General features: G+C 40.7%; 1 protein-coding gene across 1 annotated transcript in view; it reads right to left on the bottom strand.

The window, feature by feature from the left end:
• Nucleotides 1-4,647: 4,647 nt before the first annotated feature.
• The window catches only part of klf12b (Kruppel like factor 12b), a 221,156-nt gene continuing 203,848 nt past the window's right edge, over nucleotides 4,648-21,955 (bottom strand). The window contains exon 6 of the mRNA XM_014163779.3: nucleotides 4,648-9,628. Within this exon, the coding sequence (XP_014019254.1) occupies nucleotides 9,447-9,628 (182 nt within the window). The 3' untranslated portion in view covers nucleotides 4,648-9,446. The remainder of the gene's footprint in view (nucleotides 9,629-21,955) is intronic.

Here is a 21,955-nt window from a genome sequence, read left to right as displayed (position 1 = left end):
CCTCGCTCCCTATTCCACTGACCTGCTTAGGCGGAACAAACACAAGTCCAACATTTATCAGAGACTGTTAAACTACCTGTTCACTACCCTCCTGCTCTCCGGGGATGTGTAACTCAATCCTGGGCCTAACATCACTGAGCCAGCGATACTCACTGGAATGGAAAGCAGTGGATGACCTTGTCCACTGATCGTCGCCGCTGCGGAATTGGGTGAGTGCTATGGTCCTACGGTTTCTCTCGAGTCACCCGGCTCCAGAGATGGAATTTGACTCTCCAAACATATCCATGTCGCTATATGCAATCCCTGACTCTGCTTCTGGCACCCAGGCTGTTTTAATTAGTTCCCCGCATCCAGTGCAAGCGGGGGGGGATAGTTAATTGCACTACCGAACTGCCCCTAATCAAAACGAAACAAAACGGCCTAAAGCCAGCCGTCAGAAAATTTTACTTTTTTCAATGTGTCAAACACTCTCGAGTCATCTGGGACCCACGAGCTAAGCCGAAGGGACTACTAGGGGGGCACTTGAACATTCGTAGTGTCATTCCAAAAAGTGATCAAATTCAACATCTTCTCACAGACTCCAACCTTGACTTCCTCTGCCATTCAGACACATGGCTCCATAAAAACTCTCCATATGCTGCTTTGATTGTGCCTGGCTACAATGTTTTCAGGAGAGACAGGATTGAAGGAAGAGGAGGGGGTCTGATGATTTACATTAAAGAACATATCCGATGTAAACAAATTGAGAGGTCATGTGATAATGAACTAGAATGTATTGGCCTGAACGTTACACTGTCTCCCCAAATGTATTTTACCCTTATTGGAATTATTGGAGACCTCCTTCCACCTTCCACTTATTGGAGACCACCTTCCACCAAAAGTGTGTTTTTTGATCAGTTTAATAACATGCTTAGGGAATGTAATTTTGGGAAAGAGGTCATCTTAATGGGAGATTTTAACATTAATTATGAAGACAAGTGTAGGAAAACCCTCAAACGGATCACTAATACCTTTGACCTTACACAGCTAGTTAAAGGGCCAACCAGGGTGACTTGTTGTTCTAAAACACAGATTGATTTGGTGTTCAGTAATAAACCAGAGGGAGTGACTAAAACATTCAATATGGTTACTGGGCTGTCTGATCATAATCTGACACTTATAGCCAGAAAGCTTTCTAAGAACAGGTTTAACCTACTGTTAGAAGCCTGATCAACTCAGAATACCTAATAATAATAATAATACCTAATTATTTTCAAAACGCAATTAAGGGAATTAACTGGAATGATCTCTTGTCCAATACAGATGTGGAAGCTGATGGTCAGGTTTTTCTATCCACAATCCAGACTACAATAAATGGTTTCCTAAAGAAAATCAAATCTAAACCTGGCCAAAAGAGCACTCTTCCCTGGCTAAACGGAGAAATCTGGAAACTGATGACAGAACAAGATTATGCTCTTAAAACATCCCTAAAGCCCAAATTAGAGCATGACAGACGTAGGTTTACCATGTTGAGAAATAAGGTGATGAAAGAAATCAGACAGGCCAATGCAAACTTTTTTATTAACATAATTGGTGAAGCAAAGGGAAATTCTAACTTGATCTGTGAGAATCTAAAAAAGTTAACAGGGAAAGACCATAGTAACACTGCAAAAAGACTAGAAATCATGGTCAATGACAATCTAACACAGAATTCAGTCGAAATAGCAATAGCCTTCAATTGCTAGTTTATTGACTCTGTCAGGGTACTGACACAGAACCCCTCCACTGGTTTCTTGGGCTCAGTGCTAGTGAATGACACTCAACCTGTCTTCATCATACGGGAGGTTTCTAAGTGAGAAGTGAACAAGGTGATTAGCTCAGTAAAGAACACTTAGGCCAAAGATGTGTTTGGGCTGGACTCTACCTTTCTTTAAAACTACAAAGAGTCACTCATTGGCCCCATTACTAAGGTCACCAACACATCTAATGGTCAGGCCGTGTTTCCAAGGGTATGGAAGTCGGCCATAATAACGGCCATCTTTAAATCGGGTGACCCTGCTGACTTGAGTAACTACAGGGCCATTAGTATACGACCTGTGGTGTTGAAGATTGTTGAAAAGTGTGTAGCAGAGCAACTGATTGCCCACCTCAACAACAGCCCATTTACATTACACTCCATGCAGTTTGGCTTCAGAGAAAATCACTCCACAGAAACGGCCAACTGCTTTCTTCTGGAAAATGTGAAGTCCAAGTTGGATAAAGGGGGCGTTGTTGGGGCTGTGTTTCTGGACCTAAGGAAGGATTTTGATACTGTTAACCATGAGGTTCTCATTACAAAATTGTCCAAGTTCAACTTGAGTGGGTTGAGTCACTGACGTGATCTTCCTGTCCGGGCTGGCGCCCCCCTTGGGTTCGTGCCGTGGCGGAGATCTTCGTGGGCTATATTCAACCTTGTCTCAGGATGGTAAATTGGTGGTTGAAGATATCCTTCTAGTGGCGTGGGGGCTGTGCTTTGGCAAAGTGGGTGGGGTTATATCCAGCCTGTTTGGCCCTGTCCGGCGGTGTCGTTGGACGGGGCCACAGTGTCTCCCGACCCCTCCTGTCTCAGCCTCCAGTATTTATGCTGCAGTAGTTTATGTGTTGGGGGGCTAGGGTCAGTCTGTTATATCTGGAGTATTTCTCCTGTCTTATCTGGTGTCCTGTGTGATTTTAAGTATGCTCTCTTTTTCTCTCTCTTTCTTTCTCTCTTTCTCTCTTTCTTTCTCTGTCTCAGGGGACCTGAGCCCTAAGACCATGTCTCAGGACTACTTGGCCTGATGACTCCTTGCTGTCCCCAGTTCACCTGGCCGTGCTGCTGCTCCAGTTTCAAATGTTCTCCCTGCGGCTATGGAACCCTGACCTGTTCACCGGACGTGCTACCTGTCCCAGACCTGCTGTTTTCAACTCTCTAGAGACAGCAGGAGCTGTAGAGATACCGGAATGATCGGCTATGAAAAGTCAACTGACATTTACTCCTGAGGTGCTGACCAGTTGCACCCTCGACAACCACTGTGATTATTATTATTTGACCCTGCTGGTCATCTATGAACATTTGAACATCTTGGCCATATTCTGTTATAATCTCCACCCGGCACAGCCAGAAGAGGACTGGCCACCCCTCATAGCCTGGTTCCTCTCTAGGTTTCTTTCTAGGTTCTGGCCTTTCTAGGGAGTTTTTCCTAGCCACCGTGCTTCTACACCTGCATTGCTTGCTGTTTGGGGTTTTAGGCTGGGTTTCTTTTACAGCACTTTGTGACATCAGCTGATGTAAGAAAGGCTTTATAAATACATTTGATTGATTGATTGACGACATTCCTCTAAATTAGCTGGGCATCCAGGGGTTAATTGGACACTAGAGTTCCTGAGACGGAAATTCTGGTGGCCCAGCACGATTGAGGATGTTAGATCCTTCGTTAAGGCCTGCTCCACCTGTGCCCAAAGAAAGTCCTCACGACAGCGATTGGCTGGGTTACCTCCAACCCAAGGGCTGATCACTATCCTGGTGGTCGTCGATCAGTTCTCCAAGGCAGCCGATTTCATCGCCCTGCCCTACCTCAGTCAAGGAGACAGCCGATCTCATGATTAACCATGTATTTCGAACACACAGGTTCCCCCAGGACATTGTCTCAACCCGTGGCCCCCAGTTCGTTGTGTGGTATTGGAAAGCCTTATGCTCCCTGTTGGAGGCGTAGGTGAGTCTCTCCTCTGAGTTCCACCAATAGTTGAATGGGCAGAGAGGGTCAACCAGGGGGTGGAGAAGTCCCCCCTCTTGTTTCCTGAACAAGAGGCCGAAGTGGGGGTACCCTCAGCAAAGGTGTTCATTCAACAATGTTGCCGCACCTGGACCAGAGCGCGATCCTCCTTTAAAAGTAGATTCTCGGAAGCTCGCCCCATTCTACGTAGGATTCAGGATCCTGAGTCGCATCTACCCGGTCACCTATCGTCTCCAGCTCCCCAGGGCATTGAGAGTCTGTCCATCCTTCCACTTTTCCCGTATCAAACTGTTAAGAACCAGTCTCTTCTCCCCCCACACATGCCCCTCCGCCCCCTCGACTTGTTGACGGCCGCCCGGCCTACACAGTCTGGCGTCTGCTGGAGGCTTGTCGGGTCTGGGGCACCCTGCAGTACCTGGTGGACTGGGAGGGCTAGGAGCGGGCATGGGTGCCTGCCCGGGACATCCTGGACCCGAGACTTGTTGGGGACTTCAACCAACTATGTGGTGGTTGCCCTGGCTCTGCGGCCGGAGCCGCTCCTAGGTTCCACCTGTCACCAAGAGGGGAAACATTTCAGTATGTGGAGGGATCAGCGAAAACTAATTGTGTTGGACGCTATCATGAAAATCACGTCATATCATTGATAAGCCTATGGGATGCATACACTGATAAGTATAGGGGAATTGTTGTTTGTAGAGCCATATCAAAGCCTAGCAAAGTGCCTTTACAGTATTCACACTTGGATAGATGATTGAATGCCCGCCTAAGATCATGGCTCATCTTCTCCTTACATTTCAGGACACAAGCTTAGGTTTCTGAATTCCAGTGAATGTGAGTATAGTAGTCAAATCTGCTAGTGAAACCAAAATCACATACCAGCAACAACACAGTCTAATTGAGTTCTGGTACAAGCATCTTACATACAAAATGCAACTTTATTAACCTTCATGCCTAATTCATATACATGTATATGTTTCAACTCGGTTTAATTTAATTTCACAGCTCCATCCATACGAAAATACAGATAAAAGCAAAAAGCATTGACAGAATATTTAGACAACTTTTGAAAAACAGAAAGAAAGAACAGAAGAAAAACCTTTGAACCTCTTTCAACATTTGAAAAACATTGGGATTCCGAATTAGTTCCCAGAATTCCTTGAGCTAACAACTCCCTTTGAAGCATTGTGGGGCATATCACAATTTTACGATAAGAATGAAAAGCTCTGAAAACATTTACAATACAGTCACTTTACATGAATACAGGAACAACAATTACTGTACGTAATAGCAGTAAACTTGAAACAAAGGCATTGGCATCACTACGTAATTCTCCAAAAACAGAGATAAAACAAACACAGAATTGATACAGAAATTAAAGAAATATTGAACGGATACAGAAGTGTAATCAGAATTCTTTCAAAGGGAGCTCCCCAAGGGTTGCTATTCCGGCCTTTACATATTCAATACAGCATTCCCTGCGAACCGCAATAAATTCAATCAGGTAACTCAAATGTCTTTCACTCTCTTCTGTGATTTCGCATACTGCAGTATGGTGTGGTGTGGCTGATTATGAAAAAAACTAAGTAGTTGCACCAATGACCAGTATCGGAGAGGTCAAAACCTAAATGATACGATAATGATAAAATAATGACATTCTCTAAGTGAAGTTAATATTGTAAATACATCCATACAAATAATATGCAGCTTTCATGGGACATACATACAGCATGTTAAAGGCTGAAATTTGAGGATACTGTATTGAAAAGATGGGGTAAGGCTCAGTGCATTGAAAATAAACTGAACAATGGGAGTCTGGGTTTTACAAATACATCTCTGTCTGAGTATCAATTCAAGGGTTTATATTTGAATGTATATGATACTTGTTAGTTGTGAAATAGTTTATGTGCATGCTTTTCAGAGATTCGCTGTGATAGGAGGCACTATTCATTATTGCATAACTTTGACCCTGCTTACCGTTAAATAATTATGCTCGTAAAAACTTTTATTATGCCAAAGGGGAATGGTAATGCATGCATACAATAAGCCTCTGTGTACACATGCTAAATATTAGTTATAACTTTCAAGTTAAGTTAAATTTAAAGAAAATATATGTCGAATTTGGATAAATGTTGATGTGAATCTGTACTTGTAATTGTAATATTCTTCAACTCAACATGGCTGGGTAGAGAATGACATTAAAAGTTTGATCAATTTATAAAAGCGATTATCATATTGACTATATTTATATGAAAACATTCTCTTGTTTTGCAAAAGAAGAAAATCATGAACCAAAATGCACATTTCTGACATCAGATTTGATCATTCGTATTAGTATTTTAGATAACAAAACAGTTTAGAATCAATAGCCCCATCTTACTGTATATCAAATCAGATAAATTAGCATCTCTGAAAAATACTTTACATGTATAAATGTATTTCCTTGTATCTAATAATTAAAGCCCTATTTTCAAATGTATATACAGGCTGTAGAACTGAGTTATCATTTTTATTTCCACTATCACATATATTAAAACATTTCAAAATATATATATTTTTACAGAAAATGGTTATATGCAAGATGAAGTGCCCCTCATTTCAGAAAAGTACAGCATATGAATAATAAAATGTTGAAAATGATGACTATGGATAAATGGACTTCATTAATGAAATAATTTTTCAATTATACTTCATAACAAACAAGTTGCCGATGATATGCTTGGGCCAAAAAAGGCCAATGAAATATTCACATGTACACAAACAACATATAACATAATATGACATATATTATAATACCTCAGAAAACCAAAAGGAGAGAGACAAATTCGGCATAATATGTTTCTGATAAATATTTGTTTCCGGTAAGGATGTGGTTTTGAATTATAGGACAGTACCACTGGTGTATGCGTGTGTTATTAAATCACTAAGCATCTGCTGCAATCTCAAAAACTTTGTCTATAAGCACTTGACTTGACAAAACCTTAACTTACTGACCTTCTGAAATCAGCTCCTGAAACTGTAAGTAGGGATCCAGCATACTCTAACGTCTGTGTACTGCACTACAAAAATACTTTGAACACATACAATTATCATACATGTGGGATTCTGTTGAGAATAGCTATGATAATGATGAACAAGATCAGATCTATGTCCAATATTGTAAAAAGGAAAATCTGATAACTTCGCTGTGATAGGAAAAGTTGCCGATATTGCTTTCATGTATCTCAGAAAGGTTTATGTTGTGCTATTTGTATGTCCATAGATATCTCTTTCCAATCGGCTGGATAAATTGTCTTTAACTGGTAGTTTGCAGTTGATGTCAAACAATATGCAAAATATAAGTGGTTGATGTCATTGCACTGACTAATGAAACTTGAGCCACATTTATTTCTCATACCTCAGTTATATATAGCCATAAATCTTTATATGGCTAAATATAAATATCTATATGGCCGTAGATGTATTTTTACTTCATGTACAAACAGAAAATTATCAAAATGTGGTTTTAGTGTGTTGAATAAACCTTAACACTGAATATGGTAGATAAGTATCTGTCATCGATGCATGACAAACTACAAGTAAAGGTGGACCTGAAGCTGGATCTGAAGACCTCGCATCATGATTTGTGTATGTGTGATTAAAAAAGACACTGCTCCCAGTCACAGAAAGCTACAGGGCCAACTGTCTGTGTACATTGTGTACTACAGTGTATTACATTATAAAGAATGTAGAAAAGTTATGTTTTTTTTCCCTTCATTTTGGCACTGTACACTCTTAGAAAAAATTGTTCAAAAAAGTTTATTCAGCTTTCCCATAGGAGAACCCTTTTTGGTTCCAGGTAGAACTCTTTTGGGTTCCTCCTCAAACAAAGAAATAGTTTTTCAAAGCGTTCTCCTATGGGGACAGCCGAAGGTTCTAGATAGCACTTTATTCTAATAGTGTAGGTCTGTTCATAGATACATTAAGAAAAACCTGTTCCCCCTCAACCACCAATCATTAATGTGACATTTTCCACACAATTTACAGGGAGGGGGTAACCAAAATAAGTGAGTTTGCCTAGAACATTGTGCTGTAGAAATATAGACATTTGTAGTATAGAGTAGAAACGAAGAAGTGGCACTGGTAGAAATCGGTCTGTGATTGAGGACTTATTTGTCTATGACATCAGCAACCAGCACAAGGGTACAAAAACATTTCCCTCTACTGAATGTATTGCTCTTCTATTGAACTCGAGTAACCAAGTGGCTTAGCCCTCTAATCTAAATGTATGCACGCATGACTAAGTCGCTTTGGATAAAAAAATCTGCTAAATGGCATATATTATTATTATTAACTAAACCCAAGATGTGTTAGCTCTAGACTACAAACACACAAATTATCACAATGCCAATCCCTTTCACTGTAATGAGCAGGGATCCAAAACAAAATCCTTGAACATTATGGAATCGTCATATAAGGTGTCAATCTGTAAGGTGCTTCAAATGCCAGATATGTTAATTTGATTTGTTTTAAAGTTCATTGCACATTGAGGTGTGGATTGATCTTTATTTGTGACATGGATCAAAAGCAAGCATACACAGCAAGATATAATAAACAAAAAACTAAAATAGTCTCGATATTGAAACTATATTTACCCAATGAGATTGCTAATCATAGCACAAAATGCACCAATAAAGTTTTTTTAAATAAAATGTTTCAAAGAAGCTCCAGGTGCTATGTGGTTGAGTCATGTGCTAACAAAAACCATTGGATAAAAAACAAAACAAATACCAAAAACAACAAACATGTATACTAAACCTGAATGTATTGTAATATGCGTGGATGTGAATGAGAAGTAAGGTTGCTGATGCTCTCTGTTTGTGGATATACTGTACTCTTTAATCTCAGTTGCTGGTTTGCTGACATTGGGTTGGGGTTAACTCCGCCCCTTACAGCTTCTAGATCACTGGCCCACTGGGATGCCTCTGATACTTCTGAATCTAGAACATTGGTACTAGAACTAATTCTACAATGCTGATTCTAGAACACAAACCAGTTTTTATGGGTACAATCAATGAGTGGATGGCGCCCTCTGCTGCCGGTTGTCCTGAAGCACAGAAATGCAGGGAGCTGCTATAGGGAGTGAACTGGGAAACAATACTCTCCATGGAAAAACCAGAATCTGTGTCTGTTTATTCCATTTTCCAATGCAAGACCAAGGTCTGCCCTATACTTCAAAGACACACATGCACACAGCCCTTCCATCAAGCCATCCAATCCTCAGTTCTTTCACATTATAGATGCGAGAAAAGCAGCCATTTTGAACAATATAACCAAAACAAAGACACCAAGAAGAACGGTTGCGATTAAGGTTCCTGTCCAAATGAACGAACTCCTTTCGAGAAAAATTCCAAAGTGAAACCATTTAAGAACAGTGCTGAGAAAAAAGACAGGTTTACATCAAAACTCCAAAATGATAATAAAAGAGCATTTTCCAGTTCCGACCCTCCTCAGTCACTGAGGATCCAGAACCGTCCCTGTTTTTTTTCCTCTGTGGACAGACAGAATCCTTTCTTTGCATTTTACTCTGCTCTTCCCACCGCATCACAGACAGACAGCGGTGTGTGTCCAGTCCAGCTGAACCACATTGAGGGAGAGACCCTGCTCCCCCGGCGGCACTGTGTGTGTGTAAGTGTGTGTGTATGCTCCATCTGATGACATCATCACCCTGTAACTGTCTCACACCAGCATGTGTCTCCGTCGGTGCAGGGCCAGGTGGTCTGAGCGCGAGAAGCTGCGGTCACAGTCCGCACACTTGAAGGGCTTGACACCTGTGTGTTTCCGGTAGTGGCGTGTCAGCTCGTCAGAGCGGGCAAACTTCCACGTGCAGCCATCCCAGGTGCATTTGTATGGCTTCTCACCTGGACAGGTCAACACAAACAGACAAAAACAGAGACTTGGTAAAGTAGTGACTTTCGCAACATACAATTCATGTGCACACATTTTTGAATTGCCTAATGATTTCTCTTTTTCTTCTAAAACAGTCTTACATATGCTTGGAAAGTGGAGACATCACAAACATAAAAGTAAACTAAACATTACTGGAAACAGCTTACCGTTTTGGAGACAGTGCTTGCTCACAAAGAGATTTGCAGTGGTTAATTAACTGTAAATAAGTTAATTGTGTCGCCCCACAGTTAACCTGTTTAGGATAGGGGGCAGTATTTTCACGGCCGGATAAAAAACATACCCGATTTAATCTGGTTATTACTCCTGCCCAGAAACTAGAATATGCATATAATTAGTAGATGTGGATAGAAAACACCCTACAGTTTCTAAAACTGTTTGAATGGTGTCTGTGAGTATAACAGAACTCATATGGAAGGCCAAAACCTGAGAAGATTCCATACAGGAAGTGCCCTCTCTGACCATTTCTTGTCCTTCTATAGCCTCTTTATGGAAAATAGAGGATCTCTGCTGTAACGTGACATTTTCTAAGGCTCCCATAGGCTTTCAGAAGGCGCCAGATGACTCTGCAGTCCCTGGGCGAAAAACAGCAGGGGTTTTGGAAAGTGGTCGATCTGAGAACAATGACACGGGTGCGCGCGTGCATGTGAAGACTCCATTTTCTATTTTCTGTCTTTGAACGAAAACAAGGTCTCCCGGTCGGAATATTATCGCTATTTTATGAGAAAAATCGCGTAAAAATTGATTTTAAACAGCGTTTGACATGCTTCGAAGTACGGTAATGGAATATTTAGAATATTTTTGTCACGATACGCGCCGGCGCGTCACCCTTCGGATAGTGTCTTGAACGCAAGAACAAAACGCCACAATTTGGATATAACTATGGATTATTTGGAACCAAAACAACATTGGGTGTTGAAGTAGAAGTCCTGGGAGTGCATTCTGACGAAGAACAGCAAAGGTAATCCAATTTTTCTTATAGTAAATCTGAGTTTGGTGAGTGTCAAACTTGGCGGGTGTCAAAATAGCTAGCCATGATGGCCGGGCTATCTACTCAGAATATTGCAAAATGTGCTTTCACCGAAAAGCTATTTTAAAATCGGACACCGCGATTGCATAAAGGAGTTCTGTATCTATAATTCTTAAAATAATTGTTATGTTTTTTACAACGAAAGCAAAACATTAGATTATGTCAGCAGAGTACCCAGCCAGAAATAATCAGACACCCATTTTTCAAGCTGGCATAAAATGTCACATAAACCCAAACCACAGCTAAATGCAGCACTAACCTTTGATGATCTTCATCAGATGACACGCCGAGGACATTATGTTATACAATACATGCATGTTTTGTTCAATCAAGTTCATATTTATATCAAAAACCAGCTTTTTACATTAGCATGTGACGTTCAGAACTAGCATACCCCCCGCAAACTTCCGCTGAATTTACTCAATTACTGACGATAAACGTTCACAAAAAACATAACAATTATTTTAAGAATTATAGATACAGAACTCCTCTATGCACTCGCTATGTCCGATTTTAAAATAGCTTTTCGGTGAAAGCACATTTTGCAATATTCTGAGTAGATAGCCCGGCATCACAGGGCTAGCTATTTAGACACCCAGCAAGTTTAGCCCTCACCAAAGTCTGATTTACTATAAGAAAAATGTTATTACCTTTGCTGTTCTTCATCAGAATGCACTCCCAGGACTTCTACTTCAATAACAAATAATCAAAATAATCCATAGTTATATCCAAATAGCGGCGTTTTGTTTGTGCGTTCAAGACACTATCCGAAAGGGTAAAGAAGGGTGACGCGCCCGACGCGTTTCGTGACAAAAAATTCTAAATATTCCATTACCATACTTCGAAGCATGTCAACCGCTGTTTAAAATACATTTTTATGCCATTTTTATCGTAAAAAAGCGATAATATTCCGACCGGGAAACCGTGTTTTAGTACAAAGAGAGAGAAAATAAAAACATGGGGTCGCCTCGTGCACGCGCCTCAGTCTCATTGTCCTCTGATAGACCACTTACCAAAGGCACTAATGTTTTTCAGCCAGGGGCTGCCTCGACATCATTCAGCTTTTTCCCGGGTTCTGAGAGCCATAGGAGCCGTAGGAAGTGTCACGTTACAGCAAAGATCCTAAGTTTTCAATAAAAAGAGTCAAGAAGCCCAAGGAATGGTCAGAGCGGGCACTTCCTGTACAGAATCTTCTCAGGTTTTTGCCTGCCATATGAGTTCTGTTATACTCACAGACAACATTCAAACAGTTTTAGAAACTTTAGGGTGTTTTCTATCCAAAGCCAATAATTATATGCATATTCTAGTTTCTGGGCAGTAGTAATAACCAGATTAAATCGGGTCCTTTTTTATCTGGCCGTGCAAATACTGCCCCCTACCCTCAACAGGTTAAGCAATGGCTTTTTTCTGGCCACTCTTCCGTAAAGCCCAGCTCTGTGGAGTGTACAGCTTAAAGTGGTCCTATGGACAGATATTCCAATCTCCGCTGTGGAGCTTTGTAGCTCCTTCAGGATTACCTTTGGTCTCTTTGTTGCCTCTCTGAGTAATGCCCACCTTGCCTGGTCCGTGAGGTTTGATGGGCGGCCCTCTCTTGGCAGGTTTGTTGTGGTGCCATATTCTTTCCATTTTTTAATAATGGATTTAATGGTACTCCGTGGGATGTTCAAAGTTTCTGATATTTTTTAAACCCAACCCTGATCTTTACAACTCCACAACTTTGTCCCTGACCAGTTTGGAGAGCTCCTTGGTCTTCATGGTGCTGCTTGCTTAGTGGTGTTGCAGACTCTGGGGCCTTTCAGAGCAGGAGTATATATAATGAGATCATGTGACAGATCATGTGACACTTACATTGCACACAGGTGGACTTTATTAATCTAATTATGTGACTTCTGAAGGTAATTGGTTGCACCAGATCTTATTTAGGGGCTTCATAACAAAGGGGGTGAATACATATGCACGCACCACTTTTCCATTTTGAATTTCTTGGAGTTTTTTGAAATAGGTAATTTTTTGCATTTCACTTCACCAATTTGGACTATTTTGTGTATGTCCATTACATGAAATTCAAATAAAAGTCCATTTAAATTACAGGTTGTAATGCCTCAAAATAGGAAAAACACCAAGGGGGATGAATACTTTTACAAGGCACTGTAGTCATGTTACTTTTACTTGTTATCTAAAACAATACATCTGCAAGTTTCACCTAATTCTTTAGTAATTTTTTTGTAGAGCAATTCCTTGTTACATATTTTACATCTAGCTAAGGAGTTTTGAGTTTGAAGGAACATTATTTTTAGTTTATAAATGTTTTATATTATTCAGTTTGACGACAATGTGCACAAAAATGGTCCATTAGCTAGATTGCTAACTGAGTCATTCAAACGAATGGGATGGTAACGAGCAATAATGCTAAACATTAGCTAAATGCTTCCTCCATAAACTAGCTATCTAGCCACTGTAGCTAGTAACACACCGAGGATACTGATGGCCGAGGTATTTTGCACAACTGACTAGAATGTCGGCAGTCAAAATCACCAACTAGTGAAGCAGTTGTTCTGCCAAAAGCAGTGGTGGACAGAGTGAGCTCGAGCCAGACTTTTGCCATGTTCATGTCATGTTGGGAACTTGTAAGTAAGTCCAAAAAACTGGAAAAAATGTACCTGGATGCCCCTCCAACTCATAATTATGACTAGGAAACTCAGGCATGATCACTGGATCATGGTCTTTCCCACATGATGAACTCTGACATCACGCACCACTGAAAATGTCAACAACCATGGCCACAATTTTGTCTGTCAATGGTGAGAATGGTTCATGTGTTCCTTCCGAGTTCTGAGCATGTGAACTCTACAAGTCGTTCCTCCGAAGTAGACAAGTTGTTCCTCCGATCACTCCTTCATAAATTGAACGTGGCATTATACTGCACGTGCCAGTTTTCTAGATAGCTAAATGTTTAGCATCGACATTCACTATCGCAACATATAATCTACAAATTTGGCTAGATGGAACTGGTGGTGTGGGATAATGGAGAGTGAATTATATTATTTCGTCAACATCTTGCCAGCTAGTGGTTATCAGCTATCAACAGGGCTTTCTTCAAATTCTAACTAGCAACATTAACGCAGCTAGCTAACATTGGCTATATAGCAACATGGTCCTACTACGTGCCAATGGAAACAAAGCTTAAGAAAGCACCACTACTGCAACCTTCTGGTCTGGAGTATTTTAACCTCTTGGGGCTAGGTGGGACGCTAGCGTGCCACCTGTGGTGCACTCCATCAACAGCAGGTGCATTTCAAGAGCGGCAAATTTGAATCCAAATAAATGTCAAAATTCAAATTTTTCAAAAATACAACTATGTTACACCATTTGAAAGATAAACATCTCCTTAATCTAACCACGTTTTACGATTTCAAAAAGGTTTTACGGCGAAAGCATAAATTTAGAGTATGTTAGGACAGTACATTTACAAGAGTTGTGTGTAATGTTTTGTCAAGTCAAAGACAGGGTCACCAAAACCATAAAACCAGCTAAAATGATACACTAACCTTTTACAATCTCCATCAGATGACACTCCTAGGACATTATGTTAGACAATGCATGCATTTTTAGTTCTATCAAGTTCATATTTATATACAAAAACAGCGTTTTACTATGGCATTGATGTTGAGGAAATCGTTTCCCTCCAATAACCGGCAGTCAAGTCAGCGTCACAAATTAAATAATTAAAATTAGAAAACATTGGTAAAATATTATATTGTCATTTAAAGAATTATAGATTTACATCTTTTGAACGCAATCAACTTGCCAGATTTAAAAATAACCTTACTGGGAAATCACACTTTGCAATAATCTGAGCACTGTGCCCAGAAAAATACGCGTTGCGATACAGACTAGACGTCATGTTGGGGAGATCTAAAATCGAAAATACTATGTAAATAATCCATTACCTTTGATTCTCTTCATCAGATGTCACTTCCAGGTATCACAGGTCCATAACGAATGTAGTTTTGTTCAAAAAAGCTCATCATTTATGTCCAAAAATCTCCGTCTCGTTAGCACATGATGTAAGCCAGCCGGACTTCTCGTCATGAACGAGGGGAAAAAATATATTTCCGTTCGTTCAAACATGTCAAACGTTGTATAGCATAAATCATTAGGGCCTTTTTTAACCAGAACATGAATAATATTCAAGGTGGACGAATGCATAGCCTTTTATAACGTATTGGAACGAGGGTACCCAACATGAAGTAGCGCGCCAGGTGTCTAATGGGACATCACCGTTCCATGGCTCTTGTTCGGTCAGATCTCCCTCCAGAAGACTCAAAACACTTTGTAAAGGCTGGTGACATCTAGTGGAAGCAATAGGAAGTGCCAAAATATTCCTAAACCCCTGTGTTTTTCAATGGGATAGGTTTAAAATCAATACAACACATCAGGTATCCACTTCCTGTCAGAAAATGTCTCAGGGTTTTGCCTGCCAAATGAGTTCTGTTATACTCACAGACACCATTCAAACAGTTTTGGAAACTTTAGAGTGTTTTCTATCCATATATAATAAGTATATGCATATTCTAGTTACTGGGTAGGATTAGTAACCAGATTAAATCGGGTACATTTTTTTTATCCAGACGTGCAAATGCTGCCCCCTAGACCCAACAGGTTAACAAGTCTAATATTTTTTGGGAGAAATGATGAAGGCTTTTGTTTTGTTTACTACTTTGTGAATGAACTGTTAGCTACAGATAAAAAAAAATCTATTTATTTGTCACATGCTTCGTAAACTAACAGTGGAATGCTTACTTACGGGTAATTTTCCTACAAAGCAGAGTTAAAGATAAATATCAAAAATGTAATAAACAAATAAAAATAGTGACATAAGGCAAATACACAGTTAATAACGATGAACAATAAAGTGACATTTCAAAAAAATTCTACTTCATATGTATCATCTCCAGCACAACGCCAACATCAACATATGTGAAAATTGCTATGTTTTGTAGTAAAAGAAATGGAGGAACATGACATCGGTGTGCATCGTGTGATTTTAATGAATTATGAGTAGGCATTGCCTACTAATTACCTACTGATTGTCTACTAATTTGTTGATGATGTAAGGGGATTGATGTTACCAGTACAGAAAAAGTACCCTCTTTTCTCCTTCTCATTGTTGCTTCTTTCATGCTCTGAATAGCTAAAAGTCAATTTGTTGGGCAAGCTGACTATGCATTTAGAAACAGCAAGAGAAGCCACAGTTCGTCAGACACACATCAGGTGGTCTCATAGACTTAGACGTATCATAGTAAATTAAATTCATAGTAAATGAAACACTCGTAATGGTATGATATGTTACGTTTGGTGTGGTTACATAACACAGAAGGTTACTTGAGGCAAAACAATAAAAGTATGGTGGGTGGTTGGTGAGAATGTGAGGCGTATAATGTCAACGTCTAGTATCCAAAAGGCATGTTCAACTTTAGCATTTGAACTAATTAGCAACTTTGCAACTACTTAATACTTTTGAGCTATTTTGCAAGTACTTAGCGTGTTAGCTAATCCTTCCCTTAACCCTAACCATAGCCCTTTAACCTAACCCCTAACCCTAACGTTAACGCTAACCTTAAGCCTAAACTTAACCCTAAACCCAAACCATACGTACATATTCCAACTAGAAGCCATGGATTACAGGAAACATATGCAACGAGCTAAAGGCTAGAGCTGCCGCTTTCAAGGAGTGGGACACTAAACCGCATGCTTATAAAAACATTACCGCTATGCCCTCAGACGAACCATCAAACAGGCAAAGAGTCAATACAGGACTAACACTGAATCCTACAACACCGGCTCTGATGTTCGTCGGATGTGGCAGGGCTTGCAAACTATTACGGACTACGAAGGGAAACCCAGCCGCGAGCTGCCCAGTGACGCAAGCCTGCCAGACGAGCTAAATTACTTTCATGCACGCTTCGAGGCTTCAAGGCAAGCAACACTGAAGTATGCATGAGAGCACCTGCTGTACCGGACGACTATATGATCACGCTCTCCATAGCTGATGTGAGCAAGACCTTTAACCTCTCTTGGGTAGTTGGGACGCTAGCGTCCCACATGGCCGACATCCAGTGAAATTGCAGAGCGCGAAATTCAAAAATACTAAATTCAAATATTTAACATTCTTGAAAATATATGTGTTATACATCAAAATAAAGCTTAACCCCTGTGCGGACATCCAGCGAAAAATCATATCGCCATTAGCATAACAAAATGTATTTATTTTTTTGTTTCAATTTTTTTTCTCAAATTATATCGTTTTATAGATACACCTCTCCTGAATCGAACCACGTTGTCCGATTTCAAAAAGGCTTTACAGCAAAAGCAAAACATTAGATTATGTTAGAGGAGTATATCGTAAAAGTAGCCACATAGCCATTTTCCGACCAACCACATGCATCACAAATAACCAAAAAACAGCTAAATGCAGCACTAACCTTTTACAAACTTCATCAGATGACACTCCTAGGACATCATGTTACACAATACATGCATTCTTTTGTTCGATAAAGTTCATATTTATATATAAAAACAGCATTTTACATCGGCGCGTAACGTTGACTAACTATTTTCCCTCAAATGCATCCGGTGAAACAGTGCTACAATTTACTAAATTACTATTCGAAAACATTTTTAAAATGTAATATTGTCATTCTAAGATTTATAGATGAATATCTCTTGAAAGCACCTGTAATGCCAGATTTAAAAATAACTTTACTGGGTAATCACACTTTGCGTTAAAAGGGGATGCGATACTCAGAACAATAGGCTAGCAATAGCAATAGGCTAGCCATCTTGGAACAATCGCATATCACATCTAGTCTTGTATACTATTGTCAATAATCCCTTACCTTTGATTATCTTCATCCTTAGGCACTTCCAGGAATCCCAGGTCCACAACAAATGTATTTTCGTTCGAAAAAGTTAATCCTTTACGTCCCAATAGCTTGTTCTTGTTAGCGCGTTCTGAAGGCTTCACCAAAAGTTCCGACGTGCGCGGGGCTACTCTTTCAACAAAATGCATTTTTTTCTTATTTAGGTTCGTTCAAACATGTCAAACGTTGTATAACATAAATCTTTAGGGCCTTTTTCAACGAGAGCTCCAATGAGATTCAAGAGGGATGATTGCATTGTGTTTCAAAACGTTTCGAAAGGGGAGGGTAACCAGGGGCGCCGGCGTCATAATGGTGATGGCCCTCTCCGTGTGACCATTTTCCACAGCGTCTCATTCATTCAGTTTTCACAGTAGATGGCTCAAATCACTTTGTAAAGACTGGGGACATCTAGTGGAAGCAATAGGAAGTGCTCAATGAACCATAGCTCACGGTGTGATTTATAGGCAACGTGATGAAGTTGAGTTCGCAATTCAGAATTCCACTTCCTGTTTCGATCTGTCTCGGGGTCTTGACTGCCATATGAGTTCTGTTATACTCACAGACACCATTCAAACAGTTTTAGAAACTTTAGGGTGTTTTCTATCCACAAGTATTCATTATATGCATATCCTAGCTTCTGAGTTTGAGTAGTAGGCCGTTTAAAATGGACACGAATATTTTTCAAAATGCGCTGTGGTGCCCCTTATCCTAGGCGACCGTCAAGAGGTTAACCTGTTAGGGCTAGGGGGCAGTATTGACACGGCTGGATAAAAAACGTACCCGATTTAATCTGGTTACTACTCCTGCCCAGTAACTAGAATATGCATATAATTATTGGCTTTGGATAGAAAACACTCCAAAGTTTCTAAAACTGTTTGAATGGTGTCTGTGAGTATAACAAAACTCAAATGGCAGGTCAAAACCTGAGAAGATTCTGTACAGGAAGTACCCTGTCTGACCATTTCTTCCCCTTCTTGATTATCTCTATCCATTACAAAGGATCTCTGCTGTTACGTGACACTTCCTACGGCTCACATGGGCTCTCAGAAGGTGGCAAAAAGCTGAATCGTGGCTTTGCAGGCTCTGGCTGAAACAAAGTAGCGCGTTTGGGTAGTGGCTGGTTACAGTACTGTGAGACTCAGACTCGTGCCCACGTCGACCGAAAGCTTTGTTTTCTTTCCTCTGTTTACCTAAAAGGAGATTCCCGGTCGGAATATTATCGCTTTTTTACGAGAAAAATGGCATAAAAATTGATTTTAAACAGCGGTTGACATGCTTCGAAGTACGGTAATGGAATATTTAGATTTTTTTGGTCACGAATTGCGCCATGCTCGCGACCCTGATTTACCATTTCGGATAGTGTCTGGAACGCACGAACAAAACGCCGCTATTTGGATATAACGATGGATTATTTTGGACCAAACCAACATTTGTTATTGAAGTAGCAGTCCTGGGAGTGCATTCTGACGAAGACAAGAAAGGTAATCAAACTTTTGTAATAGTAAATCTGATTTTGGTGAAGGCTAAACTTGCTGGGTGTCTAAATAGCTAGCCCGTGATGGCTGGGCTATGTACTTAGAATATTGCAAAATGTGCTTTCACCAAAAAGCTATTTTAAAATCGGACATATCGAGTGCATAGAGGAGTTCTGTATCTATAATTCTTAAAATAATTGTTATGTTTTTTGTGAACGTTTATCGTGAGTAATTTAGTAAATTGTTAGTAAATTCCCCGGAAGTTTGCGGGGGGTGTGCTAGTTCTGAACGTCACATGCTAATGTAAAAAGCTGGTTTTTGATATAAATATGAACTTGATTGAACAAAACATGCATGTATTGTATAACATAATGTCCTAGGGTTGTCATCTGATGAAGATCATCAAAGGTTAGTGCTGCATTTAGCTGTGGTTTGGGTTTTTATGACATTATATGCTAGCTTGAAAAATGGGTGTCTGATTATTTCTGGCTGGGTACTCTGCTGACATAATCTAATGTTTTGCTTTCGTTGTAAAGCCTTTTTGAAATCGGACAGTGTGGTTAGATTAATGAGAGTCTTGTCTTTAAAATGCTGTAAAATAGTCATATGTTTGAGAAATTGAAGTAATAGTATTTCTAAGGTATTTGAAAATTGCGCCACGGGATTCAACTGGCTGTTGCGTAGGTGGGACGAATTCGTCCCGCCTAGCCCAGAGAGGTTAACTTCTTGTTAATCCAGCCAAAGTGTCAGATTTTAAAAAGGCTTTACGGCGAAAGCACACCATGCGATTATCTGAGGACAGCGTCCCTCATACAAAACACATGAAAATAATTTTTCAACCAGGCAGGTGTGACACAAACGTCAGAAATAGCGATAAACTTAATCACTTACCTTTGATGATCTTCATATGGTTGCACTCACACGACTCCCAGTTACACAATAAATGTTTGTTTTGTTCGACAAAGTTCCTCTTTATATCCAAAAACCTCCTGGCACAACAGGCAGAAGAAAAGTAAAAAAAGTACAGGTAAAGTTCGTAGAAACATGTCAAACGATGTTTAGAATCAATCCTCAGGTTGTTTTTGTCATAAATACGCAATAATATTACAACCGGACAATAGCGTTGTCAATAGAAAAGGAAAAATAACACACGACACGCTCTCGGCCATTTGCAACAAACAACTCTGGGACATCAGACAGTCCATTCACTCTCAGTGCTCTTACTCACTCATTTTTCACAATACAAGCCTGAAACAATTTCTAAAGACTGTTGACATCTAGTGGAAGCCATAGGAAGCGCAATCTGACCCCACAGCCATCGGATACTGTGTAGACATTAAATTGAAAACTACAAACTTCAGAAATCCCACTTCCTGGATGGATTTTTCTGAGGTTTTCGCCTGCCATATGAGTTCTGTTATACTCACAGACATTATGTTAAGAATTTTTGGAAACTTTAGAGTGTTTTCTATCCAAATCTGCCAATTATATGCAGATCCTAGCTTCTGGGCCTGAGTAACAGGCAATTTACTCTGGGCATGCTTTTCATTCGGATGTCAAAATACTGCCCCATACCCTAGAGAGGTTAAACAGGTCAACATTCACAAGTCTGCGGGGCCAGCCGGATTACCAGGGTGTGTACTCAAAGCATGCGCGGACCAACTGGCAAGTGTCTTCACTGACATTTTCAACCTCTCCCTGAATGAGTCTGTAATACCCACGTCTCAAGCAGACCACCATAGTCCCTGTGCCCAAGACTACGAAGGTAACCTGCCTAAAAATGACTACCGCCTCGTAGCACTCACGTCGGTAGCCATGAAGTGCATTGAAAGACTGGTCATGGCGCAGAACTACACCATCATCCCTGAAACCCTACACCCATTCCAATTCACATACCACCCCGACAGATCCACAGATTACGCAATCTCAATCGCACTCCATACTGCCCTTTCCCACCTGGACAAAAGGAACACCTATGTGAGAATGCTGTTCATTGACTACAGCTCATTGTTCAACACCATAGTGCCCACAAAGCTCATCACTAAACTAAGGATCTAGGGACTAAACACCTCCCTCTGCAACTGGATCCTGGACTTCCACTCTGATCCTCAACACCGGTTCCCCTCAGGGGTGCATGCTTAGTCCCCTCCTGTACTCCCTGTTCACCCACGACTGAGTGGCCATGCACGACTCCAACAACATCATTAAGTTTGCTGATGACACAACAGTGGTAGGCCTGATCACCGCCAATGATGAGAAAGCCTATAGGGAGGAGGTCAAAGACCTGTCAGTGTGGTGCCAGGCCATCAACCTCTCCAGGATGTGAGCAAGACAAAGGAGCTGATCGTGGACTACAAAGAAAGGAGGGCCGAACAGGCCCCCATTTACATCGACATGGCTGAAGTGGAGTGGGTTGAGAGTTTCAAGTTCCTTGGTGTTCACATCACCAAAAAACTGTCATTGTCCAAACACACCAAGACAGTCGTGAAGCGGGCACGACAACACCTTTTCCCCCTCAGGAGACTGAAATGATTTGGCATGGGTCCCCAGGTCTTCAAAAAGTTCTACATCTGCACCATTGAGAGCATCCTGACCGGTTGCATCACCACCTGGTATGGCTACTACTCGTTATCTGACCGTAAGGCGCTACAAAGGGTAGTGCGTACGGCCCAGTACATCATTGTGGCCAAGCTTCCTGCCATCCAGGACCTATATACCAGGCAGTGTCAGAGGAAGGCCCAAAAATGTGTCAGACTCCAGCCACCCTAGTTATAGACTGTTCTCTGCTACTGCATGTCAAGAGGTACAGGAGCACCAAGTCTAGGTCCAAAACAGCTTCTTACCTCCAAGCTA

This window comes from Salmo salar, chromosome 21 (genome assembly GCF_965601325.2).
Source record: "Salmo salar chromosome 21, fSalSal1, whole genome shotgun sequence".
Taxonomy (NCBI): Eukaryota; Metazoa; Chordata; class Actinopteri; order Salmoniformes; family Salmonidae; genus Salmo; species Salmo salar.
The sequence above is the reverse complement of the archived record's forward strand: the minus strand, read 5'-3'. Positions and strand labels throughout refer to the sequence as shown.